This window comes from Kogia breviceps, chromosome 7 (assembly GCF_026419965.1).
Source record: "Kogia breviceps isolate mKogBre1 chromosome 7, mKogBre1 haplotype 1, whole genome shotgun sequence".
In the NCBI taxonomy this organism is placed as follows: Eukaryota; Metazoa; Chordata; class Mammalia; order Artiodactyla; family Physeteridae; genus Kogia; species Kogia breviceps.
The window spans coordinates 35,941,142-35,956,220 of NC_081316.1; the positions used below are offsets into that span (position 1 = coordinate 35,941,142).

Here is a 15,079-nt window from a genome sequence, read left to right on the forward strand (position 1 = left end):
GGGAACTGCCTTTTCGTATCTTTTGCCAGAATTTTTACTGAGTTATAAGAATCTTCCTTATTGATTTACAGCATTTCTTTAATGGATACTATTTCTTTGTCAACTGATCCTTGCTGCCAAGATCATCTGTGATGAGATCTTTTTATCCTACATATTAAACTTATCAATATTTCCTTTAAAGATTCTTTTTTTTAAGCTTAAGAAATTTTTCTCTACTCTAAGAACATGAAGATATGCTCCTACGTTGTCTTCTAAAACTTGCAAAGTTTTGCTTTAACATTTAGCTTTTAAGTCAACTGTAATTGTAATTTTTTTCATATGGTGTGCAAATACATATTTGATGCTTTTCCTGTCACTATACACAAAAATCAATTACATCAATTAATATATATACAAAATATTTAAATAACTGATTTTCCTAACCATTTATCGATGAATACATCTTTTCCCCATTGATCAGGAATGCCACTTCAAGTTTCCAAGTTGCCACATGTAATGGAAGGGTATCTTTCCGGCTTCTCCATTCTGTTCTATTGATGCATGTGCCAATTCTTGCACCAATATGACATTATAAGATTCCTATAACCTTATAATAAGCCTTTGTATCTGAAAAGCTAAATCCTTCTCCCATTTTCTTCTTCAGATGTCTTCATTATTCTTGTTCTTTATTCTTCCATTAGAATTTTAGAATCTGCTTGTAGATTCCACCCCAAAAAAATCCTGTTGGGAATTTATTACAGGTTCACAGAATCTAGAGATCAATTTGAGAAAAACTGACTTTACTGCTTTAAGCCTCCTTCTCCAAGAACATGGTATATTTCTTCCCATTTAGGTGTTCTTTAATATAGTTTTTAATAGAATTGAACAATTTGCTTCATAACTGTCATGTATATATTTGATTTTTTTCTTAAGTACTTACACATTTTTTATATTATAAACAAAATATTATATTTAACTGTGTCTTTGTCATTGCTACTGCTGCTACTCTTGTTCAGCAATGCAATTTTGTTTTTCGATTTTGCATTTATGCAAATGAAATGAAAAGCATCCAACAGTCCTTCTGAACTCTCTTGGTCAATCTAATAATTCATGAGTCCAATTTTTTGCAGACAATTATATAATTCATGAACAATTATATTTTTCTTTTTCTTAATCCTTAAGGTTTTAATTTACTTTGCTGGTAAGAATCTACAGTATAGTGTCAAAAAGAAACACGGTAATAGGGATGGCCTGTATGATTCCTGACTTTAACAGGAATTCTCTTAATATTTAAACCATAAGTACGATGTTTCTATGTATGTTTTCTTTATGTACTTTTTATCAGTTTAATGAAGTTTCCTTCTATTCCTATTTTGCTAAGAACTTTTTTACATGAGTCAGGACTGAATTTTATGTAGTGCTTTTCTGCTTCTTGAGATGACCACAGTATTTTTTCTCCTTTGTTTCATGTGTTGAATTATGTTAATAAATATTTTGGCGATAAAAACAAATTTATATTGTTGAAATAACCAATAACTGGGTCTCTCTCTATCTCTCTCTCTCTCTCTCTCTCTCTCTCTCTCTCTCTCACACACACACACACACACACTCTCTGCTAAATTCAGTTTGCTAATATTTTGTTTACATTTTTAATCTAATCTGTGTTCAAAAGTAAATTGCCTTGTATTATACAATTCCTTTCTTATACAGTCCTTGTCTAGTTTAGGAATCAAGGTAACCCTAACTTCATAAATGAGTGTTCTCATTTATTCGCCTCTCTGGAAGAGTTTATGTTAGATTGGAATGGTTTCCTTGGATGTAATAGAACTTGCCTGTAAAACTGTCTGAACCCAACAGTTATTTGGTGGAAAGACACTGTAGACTAAAAAAAATGGTCACAGTCCTTTGCTCTTTGCTGGGTCCATGACCTGTGTAATGGGAATTTGTATCCCATCAAAAGGTGGAGTCAATTTCCCAGACTCTTGAATCTGGCCTTGTAACTTGCTTTGGCCAAAATAATGCAGCAAAAATAATGTGCAAGTTTCAAGTACAGGCTTCAAAAGGCCATTCCCACATCTGCTCCAGCTCTAGAAACCCAGATCAGCCACCATGTAAACAAGCTTGGGCTAGACTGGTAGAAAATGAGAGATCACATGAAGCAGACATGAGCCATCAAACTAAAGGCCATTCTAGTACAGCCGGCCCCCAGAAAACCTAGGAGCTAACCAAAGATGCATGATTAAACCCACTGAGAATATAAGAACAATTTAGCAAAGCCCAGCCCAAAATGCCAACTCACAAAATTCTGAGCTACATAAACAGTTGCTATTTCAAACCATTAAGGTTTGAGTTGATTTGCTATGCATCAAAAGCTAACTGATACAATAGATTTCGAATCATGAATTCCTGATGATACATTAATGATTCTAAGACTACCTGGGTTTTGCACTTCTTAAGTCTATTTTGATAATTTATATAGTTTTAAGAAATTGTTCATTTTTCTGTCATTTTCTATTTAATTGGCACAAAATTGTTAATAATTAATTACCATTGTTTTAATTTTTGCAGTGATTTCTGTGTGCTTTTATTATTTATATTGGTTTTCATACCTTCTCCTATTTTTTCTTGTTCAGACTTCCAGATGTTCAGTCTAAGTTATTCTTTTCTGAAGAAGTTGCCTTTTTTCACTGGCTACTTTTAAGATCTTCTCTGTGACCTTGGGGTTCTGCTATTCTGCTAATATGTCTAGGTGTGGCTTTCTATTTATCATCATTTGTGTAATAGATTATTAAAATGTCAAATTCTTCCCTTCCTTGCATCCATATCCTTGCAACGTTATATTGCAGAATAGTCCTACGAGAGGTGAAGCCTATTTATTTACCCCTCACTCCTGGCTTTCGTCATATGACTTGCTTTGGGCAATAAATTATTAGCAAATGCGATCAAGCAAAGAGAGCCTTGAAATGCACTAGTGTTGTAAGGCTTCCCCTTTTTCTTACACTTGGAAACTCCAGACTGCCATGTGGATAAGCCCGAGCAGACTCCACATGGGGAAGAACTGCAGTACACCAGTCAACAGCCAATCTACCGCCAGAGATGTGAAGAAGCCACCTACTGACCAACCAAATGACAACAGACATATCAGAGAACCCAGGAGATACCAGCGTACCCAGACCAAGCCAGAAAGATCAACCCAAAGAATTATGAGCTAAATAAAAAGGCTAGGGACTTCCCTGGTGGCGCAGTGGTTAAGAATCCGCCTCCCAATGCAGGGGACTCGAGTTCGAGCCCTGGTCCGGGAAAATCCCACATGCTGCCGAGCAACTAAGCCCGTGAGCCACAACTACTGAAGCCCGCGCACCTAGAGCCTGTGTTCCGCAACAAGAGAAGCCACCGCAGTGGGAAGCCCGTGCACCACAACGAACAGTAGCCCCCGCTAGCCGAAACTAGAGAAAGCCCGCGCCCAGCAACGAAGACCCAACGCAGCCAAAAATAAATAAATAATTTTTTAAAAAAATAAAATAGCTATAGTTTAAGCTTCTAAGTTTTCTAAGTGACTTTTTGACAGCAAGAGCTTACACTTTGATTGCACTGTTTCCTGTAATAAGAATTGATGTCTTATCAACTGTAGAGAATCATTAGCCATCATACTTCTAATAGTGCCCATAACCCCTTTCTCCCATTATCTTTTGGAATTTTCAAATATTTATGTAAGCATATACATACATACACATACTAAATACATATAAGCAAAGCACATACATAAAATTCTTTTCCGTATATATGCATCTTCCCTACATTTTAACCTTTCCTATTTTCCTCTATCCCTGCACTACAATTAAGGTAACTATTTGGCAATATTTTCCATTTCACAAATGCTCTCCCTACCTGTGTCTAATTTACTGTTTAGCGGATTCACTGAGTTCTTTTCACTTCAATGACTATATTTTTCATTTCTGGAAGTAACTTTTGACTCAAATCTCCCTGGTCATATTTATCATCTCTAGTCATCATGCATTTTTAAAAATTTGTTATTTTGCTTCTTTAAACATTTTAAGTATAGGGATTTTAAAAATTCTTTATCTTGTAATTCCAATTTCTATAGCCCTTTGAGGGATAATTGGGAAGTTTATCTTCCCATTTATCTTACTCATGATGGCTAAAAACTCATATTTGCATGAACTTAATCTGTAGTAATCTTGGGAAGTTTGCATTAAAAGTGATTTTTCCAGGCTTCCCTGGTGGCGCAGTGATTGAGAGTCCGCCTGCCGATGCAGGGGACACAGGTTAGTGCCCTGGTCCGGGAAGATCCCACATGCCGCGGAGCGGCTGGGCCCGTGAGCCATGGCCGCTGAGCCTGCACGTCCGGAGCCTGTGCTCCGCAACGGGAGAGGCCACAACAGTGAGAGGCCCGCGTTCTGAAAAAAAAAAAAGTGATTTTCCCAAAGATAATTTGTATTTTCTTCATTAAGAGTCCCAAGGTGCCCAACCCAGGATCACATTGAGATAGTTTCTTGAGCTTCATGAGTATATAAATCCAAATTTTACATCTGCTTGATGTCAAGAGCTGTGGTTTCAAATTCTTATCAGGGAACTATTTTGTGTGTGTATGTGTGTAGATAAAGCAGAGAAAAGCTAGGCAATGGGCTGACTCCCTTTGCTAAGTAGTAGACTAGTTCTGCCTACCCTTTCACTGGAGGGGTGGCCTTCTGAATCATGGCTTTATTTCAGAAGTTTCTGTCCCAACTTCTAAGCTTGCATGGAATCTAAGTCATTCTCCCCATCCCACACAGAATGTTGAATTTAAGGCTCTAACTGGAACTTTTATACCTTGTTAATGAGAGTGTAAAATAGTATAGCCACTTTGAAAAATTCAATGGCATTTTTTATGAAGTTAAACATACACTTAATATATGGCCCAGCAATCCCACTCTGACATATTTACCCAAAAAAAAAAGAAAATTTTTGTTCATACCAAAGCCTGTATGTAAATGTTTTAGTAGCTTTATTCATAAATGCTAAAAACTCAAAACAACCTAAATGTTCATGAACTAAAGAATGAATAAACAAATTGTACTATATCCATACAACAGAATTGGAATGTTACTCAGCAATAGAAAAGAATGAATCCCTGATATACACAACAACATGGGTGAACCTCAACATATATACATACTTACATAAATGGTTCCATTTATAATGCATTCTGGGAAAGGCAAAACTATAGGGCCAGACAACAAATCAGTGGTTGCTAGACGTTTAGGATGAGGAGAAGACTTGAATAAAGTGCAGCACAGAGGAGTTTTTGGAGGTTATGGAACAATCTTTTATCTTGATGGTAGTTACATGACTGCATAGATTTTCAAAAACTTACAGAAACATATATTTAAAGAGGCGAACTTTATGGTATATAAATTATACCTTAATTTTTAAAAAAGGAAAAGGAAAGAAAAGCCCAGGACCAGATGGTTTCACTGGTGAATTCTACCAAACACTTAAAGAATTAATGTCAATCCTTCTCAAATTCTTTCAAGAAACTGAAGTGGCAGAACACTCCCAAACTTATGTTTCAAGGCCAGCATTAGCCTGATACTAAAGCCAGATAAGTACACTACAGAAAAAGAAGACTATAGACCAGTATCTTTCATAAATATAGATGCAAAAATTCTCAAAATATTAGCAAACCAAATTAAAGAGTACATTAAGGGAACATACACCATGATCAAGTGAGATTTATCCCTGGGATGCAAGGATGATTCAACATATGCAAATCAATAAATGTGATACACCACATTAATAGAATGGATGATAAAAATCATGATCATATCAGTAGATGCTTTGTCAAAAGCATCTGACAAAATGCAGTATCCTTTCATGATAATTAGAAAGGAAGAAGTAAAAATGTCTTTGCTTGCAGATATGATCTTATACACAGAAAATCCTAGACTCCACCAAAAAACTTTTATAACAAATCAGTGAAGTCAGTAAAGTTGCAGGGTACATAATCAAAATATATAAATCAGTTGCATTTACATACACTAACAACAAAATATCCAAAAAAGAAATAAAACAATCTCATGGACAATAGCATCAAAAATAATAATACTTAGGAATAAATTTAACCAAGGAGATGAAAGATCTGTACACTGAAAACTACAAGACTTTGAGTAAAAACTGAAGAAGACACAAACAAATGGAAAGATATCCCATATGTTCATGGATCAGAAGAATTACTACTGTTAAAATGTCCACAATACCCAAAGCAATCTGTAGATTCAATGCAATTCCTATCAAAATTCAAATGGCATTTTTCACAGATATTGAAAAAAAAAAACCTAAAATTTGTATAAAATCACATAAGACCCCCAAATAGCCAAAGTAATCCTGAGAAAGAACGAAAAAGCTGGAGGCATCACACTTCTGGATTTCAAACTGTACTACAAAGCTATAGTAATCAAAACAGTATGATACTAGCAAAAAAAAAAAAAAAAGAAAAAAGAAAAGACACATAGACCAATGGAACAGAATTGAAAACCCAAAAATAAATCCTTGCCTATACAGTCAACTAATATTTGCAAACCATATGCCTGATAAGGAGTTAATATCCAAAATATACAAAGAACTCATACAATGCAATAGCAAGATAAATTCTGATTTTAAAATGGGCAGAGGAACTAAAGAGACCTTTTTCCAAAGAAGACAAGCAAATAGCCAAAAGGTACATGAAAAGGTGCTCAGCATCACTAATCATCAAAAAATGCAAATAAAAAAGCATTATGAGATATCATATTATACCTTTAAAAACGCCTATCTTCAAAAAGACAAGAGATAATGAGTGTTGGAGAGGATTAGAGAAAAGGGGAACCTTGTGCACTGTTGATAGAAATGTAAATTGGCACTGCCACTATGGAAAGCAACATAGAGGTTCCCCAAAAAGTTGAAAATAGAACAGCCATATGATCCAGCAAGCCCACTTCTGGGTGGCTTCCACATAATTTGGGGTATATACCCAAAGGAAATGAAATCACTACCTCATAGAGATATCTGCACCCCCATGTTCACTGCAGCATTATTCATAAAACCAAAATATGGAAACAACCTAAGTGTCTGTAAACAGATAAATGGATAAAGAAGATATGGTATGTCTATGTGTACATACACACACACACACACACACACACACACGAGTGGAATACTACTCAACCATGAGAAAGAAAAAAATCTTGCCATTTGCAACATGGATGGACCTTGAGAGCATTATGCAAAGTGAAACAAATCAGACAGAGAGAGAAATAATGTATATCACTTATATGTGGAATCTAAAAACCTGACTCATAGAAACAGGGAGTAGAATGATGATTGCCAGGGTTTAGAGGGAGTGGGGGAAATGGGAAGATGTTGGTCAAAGAGTACCAGCTTCCAGTTATAATATGAATAAGTTCTGGGGATCTAATGTACAGCATGGTGATTATAGCTAATAATATTGTATTATATAATTGAAAGCCACTAAGAGAGTAGATCTTAAATGTTCTCACCACAAAAAAGAAATGGTAATTATATGATATGATGGAGATGTTAGCTAACATTATGGTAGAAATCATTTTGCAATATATTAAGTGTGTCGAACTACTGTATACCTTAAACACACATAATGTTATATGTCACTGATATCTCAATAAAGTTGGAATAGAGAAATAGATTACAAGAAAGAAAAAGAATAAACTTAAATATCTAACTTCCTGATATTGGCCTACATCCCTCTGGTTTTCACTTCCTTTCATATATTTAGCCTCTAAGGATATACCTTATTGTAAGTGCAATGACAAATCATAAAAGATTTCTGTTGTTTTATCCAGCATTTACAGGCATTTTGAAGCAAGAGGATTTAAAAAATATCTAGTCTACCATACTGCCAGAAGCAAAATTCTGCCATTCTATTGAAGAACAAGACAATCTTTAAATCTCATGGTGTTTTGAACTTTTTCAATTCACTTTATCACTGAATCCTCATGTTTCTATGAATGCAGTTATTGTATTGGGTTGGCCAAAAAGTGCATTCGGGGTTTTTCCAAAATACCTTATGGGAAAACTCGAACGAATTTTTTGGCCAACTCAATATTACCCTCTTTATAGACAGGAAAACCAAAGCTCATGGAAGTTGAGTCGTTTCTTATTGTTTATATAGACTAGACATCCACCCAAAACTGAATTAACAGGTTCTGACAATGAAAACCAATTTGAAGATTACTTTAAAGATCCCAGAAGTAGGGCAATAAGAAACATTTTGAGGATTATTTACATTCTGGATCATCCATATCTGGCAGTAGAGTGAAGTGTGTGACCTTGGGCAAGTCATTGAACTCTGTCTAGTCTCAAAACACCTACGTCAGAGAACTGTTGTGACAATTAAATGATTAAATTCACATCAAGCACATAGAAAAGCAAAAGTAGAAAGTAGTGCTTACTTTGAATAAACCATGCTTTTGGTTGCGCTGACCAAGCCATAAATTGCTTCCTGGGGGAAGGTTGGTCTCAGGAGGGTCTATCACACGTTCATAAATCCTATAAGGGCAAAGAACACAGTTACTAATAAAGAGGCTCAAAGCAGAACCGAAAGGTACATGCACACTGTTTGAAGTACTCATGGCATTAGCTGCTGGTATAGAGAGATGAAACCAATATGTGGCACATTTTAGATGACAGGTAACATAAACAGAGATCTGTTTCCTGACAACACTTAGACACATTATCTGGGCCCCTCCTGGCTTTCTATCTTTGCCCTTTTGGCAGGGGAAGAAGGAAAAGGGTAACATTTTTGAGTGTCTATTCTGAGCAATGAATTTCATACAAACTCTGTGAGTAAAGTGGTTTTGTCCATGTTACAGGTGAGAAAGCTGAGGTTCAGGGACCGTAAATGGGTCAACCAAGACAGCCAGGGAACAGTAAGTTGGGATGAGAATCTCCACCTTTTTGGTTGCAAAGCCCACGTACTCTCCCTTGTGCTCTACTACTCCCTGACTGCTTTCAGCTGCTACTCATTTCTACAGTAACCTCCTATCCTCCTCTAAATAACTGAGTAGCAGCTGCACACATGATAATGTGCCTAGCGTACAAAATCAAGTAACTGAAGTCATCATCCAATGAACAAATATTTATTAAGCATTTCTTTATGCTCCAAGCTCCATACAAGGCAACAGGAGACAGAGCAATAAACCAGATGTACAAAGTCCCGCCCTCATAGAGTAAAAGATAAAATTCTGTACATGAAGAAAACCTTCATATGTATAGAAAGACATATAACTAATACAGAGAAGGCAACAGTCCCAGGATCTTTGAAAGCACTGATAAAGCCTACTGAACAACTGAATTGTCTCAGTTGCTCTGCCCTCCCAAGCCCCACGTTAGTCAGTTGCAAATCTTGAAATTTAGAAACAGTCCCTGTAACCACCAGCTGATCACAGGCCTCCACCTCACCCCTGGCAAGTACCTTCCAGCACCTGAGTACTGAGAAGGGAAAGGAAGAGCTTGCCTAAGAACTGGTCTCCTTGGACGCTCAGAAGATTCTGAATGGGGTGAGATATAGGGACCATCTGTGAACTTCCATTCCTCATGATGGCCCTGTCCATTCCATTCATTACTCTGTCCTTACTTGGAGCAGCCATGGGGAGAATCATCCCCCAGATAGGTCCAGAGGTCTAACAACTCATCAATCCTCCAAGGTGGGATGCAGCTGACTGCCTCCTGACAGAGGATGATGGATTCCTCCAGCAGCTCTCAGTAGGAAAGTGTGGAAGACCTGAAGGATTGTCCAGTTGTGTCAAAGCCAGTGAATGACTGCAAGGCCATTGCAGCTGGGAGCTGTCACACTGCAGCCTTATATCTTAGCCACATCGTGCATTACTCTCCTATTCCCCACTGGAAACATGCTGTTTCCTAACAATACATGCAAAGTATTCAACTGACAAAGATCTAAATATATCAGATCCCTCTCTATTAATTATCTTTCCATTATAAATGGAGGCTCGAAACATAATCAAGGAAAAATATGTTTCCCTGAAAAAGACAGCCTGTGTTTTCTCCACAAAAATGCAACCCTTCTTTCTGTATGTTAGAAGGAAACATTTTAAATGAAACAATTTGTCAAAACTGCTTTAATACGAGATGCTATATACTTCCTTAAAAAAGAGTTTTTCTAATTATTAGTGAAAAACTAGAAACAAGCCAAATGTACAACAAAAGAGAAACACATACATTACAGTAGTTCAGCTTGACAGAATTTACTACTGTCATTAAGAGTGATTAAATATGCAGGTTATGGAATATGGGAAAATATATACAAAATAATTTTCACCAGAGGAAAGTAGAATGCAAAATTATTTATGCACTATGGAGATAACGAAGCAAAAATTATGTTCAACGCTGGTGAATTTCAGAGGAGGCCAGAGAGAAACGGAAATCGCTGTTTAGGGGAAGAGGCAGAAGCATAATTTTCTAGGAGTTCATTTCACTAAAAAATTGAAAATGTTGTCAAACTATTTATCTTCACCTTCATTTTAAAACATTTGCCTCTATCAGAGTGAGAGGAGCTTTCCATTCCAATGCTTTCTTTTTTGGTTTTCAATATGCTAAAATGTGAGCTCCAATGAGCAAAAGAGGCCTTTATCTAATGTTTACTAAGTGCAGGATCCTGGGCTGGATCTGGGGGCAGGAAAAAAGAAAATCTCATAAAGGACTTTAGTAGAAAACTGGTGAAATTTGAATAGAAACCGTAGATTACAAAATAGTATTGTAATGGTGTTCAATTTCCTGATTTTGAGAATTTGGATGGTGTTTATTTAAATGTCTTGTTCTTAGGAAATATGCAGTGTAGTGTTTAGGGGTAGAGGGTCACAAGGTTTGCAACTTACTCTCAAAGAGTTCAAAATAACAATGTGTATATACACAATATAAGTACATACATATGTAAACACACATTATTACTTTGAGAGACAGAGCAGAATCTGAGCAGAGTTTATGATTGTTTTTTGGACCATTCTCAATTTTTCTGTAGGATTACAATTATATTAAGCTAAAAAGTTTTTAAAATAGGGTGAAAAAGCTAAAAAGGTCTATAATTATATAAATTAAAACTACATACATGCAAAACTATTTTATCAATTAGTCAAAGATATACACAAACTTTAAGAGTCACATAAGGTATATGACAGTATTTTCCTAAAGGAATGGGAATGGTGGGGGGGGGAGGGGAGTGAAAGGAAGGAAGGGAGGGAGGTGGGGAGAGGAGGAGAGGGTGGAAGGGGGAAGGAAGGAAGGGAGGAAGGAAGGAAGGGAGTGAGGGAGGGAGGATTGCATGGATTAGTGTTGATAATATCTCATAAACTAAGAAACAGGATTATCACATCCCTAACCTCACCCTTGTACAGGGGGAGTTATGACACCAACATACCAGACAAATACAATCAAAATCTTGGCAAAAGCGCTGCTGATCCCTGAGGTGGACTGGCTCACGCAAATAAGCCGGTAGGGCACAATGATCTGTCACTTAAATCTAGTATTGCCCAAATCAACTGAAATGAAAAGTCAAAGCTAATACATGAACTCCTGGTTTCCAGCGTGGTCAGGAAATCAAATACTGTATTCTGATATTCTACTATTCTGGTTAATGAGGTTTCCTTCCCATCAGGAAACATCTGACTGTCTACAATGTGTGTGACACTGTGCTGGCTATGGGGACACACAGGCAAAGTTAGCACAGCCAAGTTCCTGCCCTCAGGTGAAATGCCTGAGCCAGACAGACAACACACCCACACACACCTTACAATTCAGTGCAATAAGTGCAAGGATCTGCGGAAGCAGAGAAGAAAGAAAATATCATATACATATAGCTGATTCACTTAGTTATACAGCAGAAACTAACAACGTTGTAAAGCAATTATACTCCAATAAAGATATTTTTTTAAAAAAAGAAAAGGGAGGACTTTCCAAAGCAGGGGACACTACAGCTGAGCTGTGAATGAAGAATAAAGTAGAGCTGACACACCCACATAACAGCCAGCACTTACACAGTACCCAGTGTGTGTCAAGCATTTGTACTAAGGACTTTCCTATATTGATTTACTTAATCCCCACAATACCACCATCAGGCAGGTATTCTTGGCTCGGCAAGGTTAAATAACTTGTCCATGGTTAGGCAGCTGGTGAATGGCTGAGCTGGGATTTGAACCCAGACCCCAAGTCTGTACTATTCACTCAAATAAATTAAAATTCCTATCTTGACTTACTTATCAGGAAGGGAAAGGGGAAACAAGATCACGTGCCAAAGCACAAGGTCAGGACCGGTTAGCTCTCCCAGAACCCATTTTCTCTTCCTCCTTGCTACACTGCTACGTGGCTACAACGTTTCCAGCCTCCTTCACCTCTGGGTGTGGCCATGGAATGTGAATGGAAGGGATGTGCACCACTGCTAGCCATGACCTAGCCCCAGAAAACCTCCCTCAAGCATCTTTCACACTGTCTCTTTCAGCTGACAAGAGAAGGCTCTAAGGGCTGAGAGGTGGGCAGATCCACAAGATGGCAGGGCCTGGATTCCTAAATGATGATGTGGGAGGCCACCTGCCAGCCAGACACACCCAACCGGACAGCAACCCAAGTGAGATAGACAGGATTTTCCGTAGTTGTGGCTAGTATTCTTTACCCTAACAAGTATACCCCAACGAAAAATAGAAAGGTGACTGTTATAGATTCACGCCCTTAATGTCAAGAGATATCAGAGATCGTGTGGTATAGCAGAGACACATGAATTTGGGATAAAACAGATTTAGGTTCACATTCCAGTTGTGCATTCTACTAGCTATATGACCTTAATTAAGTTATTTAATTTCTCTGTACCTCAGCTTTCTCATTTAAAGAACGGGGATGGGCTTCCCTGGTGGCGCAGTGGTTAAGAATCCGCCTGCCAGTGCAGGGGACACAGGTTCTAGCCCTGGTCCAGGAAGATCCCACATGCTGCGGAGCAACTAAGCCCGTGCACCACAACTACTGAGCCTGTGCTCTAGAGCCCACGAGCCACAACTACTGAAGCCCGCGAGCCACAACTACTGGAGCCCGTGCGCCACAACAAGAGAAGCCACTGCAATGAGAAGCCCATGCACCGCAACGACGCAATGAAGAGTAGCCCCCGTTCCCTGCAACTAGAGAAAGCCCTCACGCAGCAATGAAGACCCAACGCAGGCAAAAATAAATAAAAAACAGGGATGTAGGGGCTTCCCTGGTGGCGCAGTGATTGAGAACCTGCCTGCCAATGCAGGGGACGCGGGTTTGTGCCCCGGTCCGGGAAGATCCCACATGCCGCAGAGCAACCAAGCCCGTGAGCCACAATTACTGAGCCTGCGCATCTGGAGCCTGTGCTCCGCAACAAGAGAGACCGCGATAGTGAGAGGCCAGCGCACCGTGATGAAGAGTGGCCCCCGCTCGCCACAACTAGAGAAAGCCCTTGCACAGAAACGAAGACCCAACACAGCCAAAAATAAATAAATTAATTAATTAAAAAAAAAACAAAAAACAAGGATGTTACCTCTGACTGTATGGGCTGTGGCGAGGCTTGAATGAAATACTTTTAATGCCATTGGTACATAGTAGGTGCTGCCAGTCTGTAAAATTCACAGGTGTCTAAGGATGCAGAGCTACACAGGTCACATGATACATCTTCAGCCCACCGGCTGCACCTCACATCAAATGAATCCACTGAGATGGGATTATCAGTATCTTAGGTTCCTGGCTTGTGCTTTGGGACACAGTTTAGGGGAATGACATCATTGTCGCACGGGAGGGTGTGGGATTTCAATGTTACAATGCAAGAATTTAGTGTCTATTTTATCATAAATTCCCACACTGAAAATTTTTAAATCCTAAATTTCTTTTCACCTTCTACAAATTTAAAAGCTAGAACAAGTGAATATGTAACAGGAACAAAACAAAGGAATTAACAGCATTAACTTCTGTTGCTGTTTAACCTGATTAGTTAGAGTGCACACTGACAACCTACTTAGATTCTAAAATTTGGATTAAAACAAAATTTTTGGACAAAGTACATTTTCTATGACATACCAAAATCCCAGTATTTTTACTATGTTAGTTTTTAAATGTTACTCATTAGCTTTTTTCAATTCTTTCAAGACGTAAGTCACAAACTTTTCTATGCAAATTAAGCAAACATCTTAATATCTTTTACATCCCTCCAAAATATGTAATTCTTTGACATTTACAAAAGCTTGACTTTTGTTTAAAGTTCATCATAAACTCACATTAGATAGGAGAAAGGCTCAGGAAAAAGGGAGAGTTATAAGAAATATTTTATAATATATTAGACTGTATGTTTGAACACACAATCACCAAGCCAAGAACAACAACAACAAAATATATAGTTTTTATGTGAGTAAAATATGACAAGACACTACTCCTAACACTTTTGCCTAATCCAGTACTAGGCACTTTCCTACTCCATTTGGGACCTTAACTGGATTTAGCCAATCCATATAAAAGGTTTCTAGGGAAACAAAAAATGTCAGCAGTAAGCCAAAGCCCTCTAGGTTCTTACTTCAGGCCGTACTTATTTATCCTTTTTATATATATTATTTTTTATGTATTCTGACTGCCCTGTATTTTGGTTCTTTACTGATCTCTGAGACCCTGCCCAGTTGGATGGCCCATTTGGACATACTCTCTAGAACATCAGCATATGACTCTATACCCTCCCACTAACCGCTGAAGTCTAAAATTCTGGTCCTAGCTGAACCTGCTTTCCCAGACCTCCCTGCCAAGGAAGGAGCAATTGGTCTTCCCTGGTACCCCTGGGTCCAGCACTTTCACACTCAAGTTGTGTCTGCACTTCCTGACTGCTACAACCGCTGATTATCTACTGAGTATGGAGGAAACAAAACCCTCATAACAACATCCCTGCACCTGCTCACTTGTCTCCTGCACTAACACCTTCCCTGACCATTCTATATAAAGTAGCAACTAACCACTCATCACTTAGCTTGTTTTACCCTCATCAAAGCACAGGACTCTCCACAGTTGGCTCTTTGCTGATGGACTGTCT

At 38.1% G+C, this 15,079-nt stretch overlaps 1 protein-coding gene across 2 annotated transcripts in view; it reads right to left on the bottom strand.

Moving 5' to 3' along the window:
* NELL1 (neural EGFL like 1) overlaps positions 1–15,079 on the bottom strand; it is an 866,603-nt gene that overhangs the window by 695,047 nt on the left and 156,477 nt on the right. For both annotated transcript variants that reach the window (XM_059070155.2, XM_059070156.2), the window contains exon 5: positions 8,445–8,541. In XM_059070155.2, the coding sequence (XP_058926138.1) occupies positions 8,445–8,541 (97 nt within the window). The remainder of the gene's footprint in view (positions 1–8,444; positions 8,542–15,079) is intronic.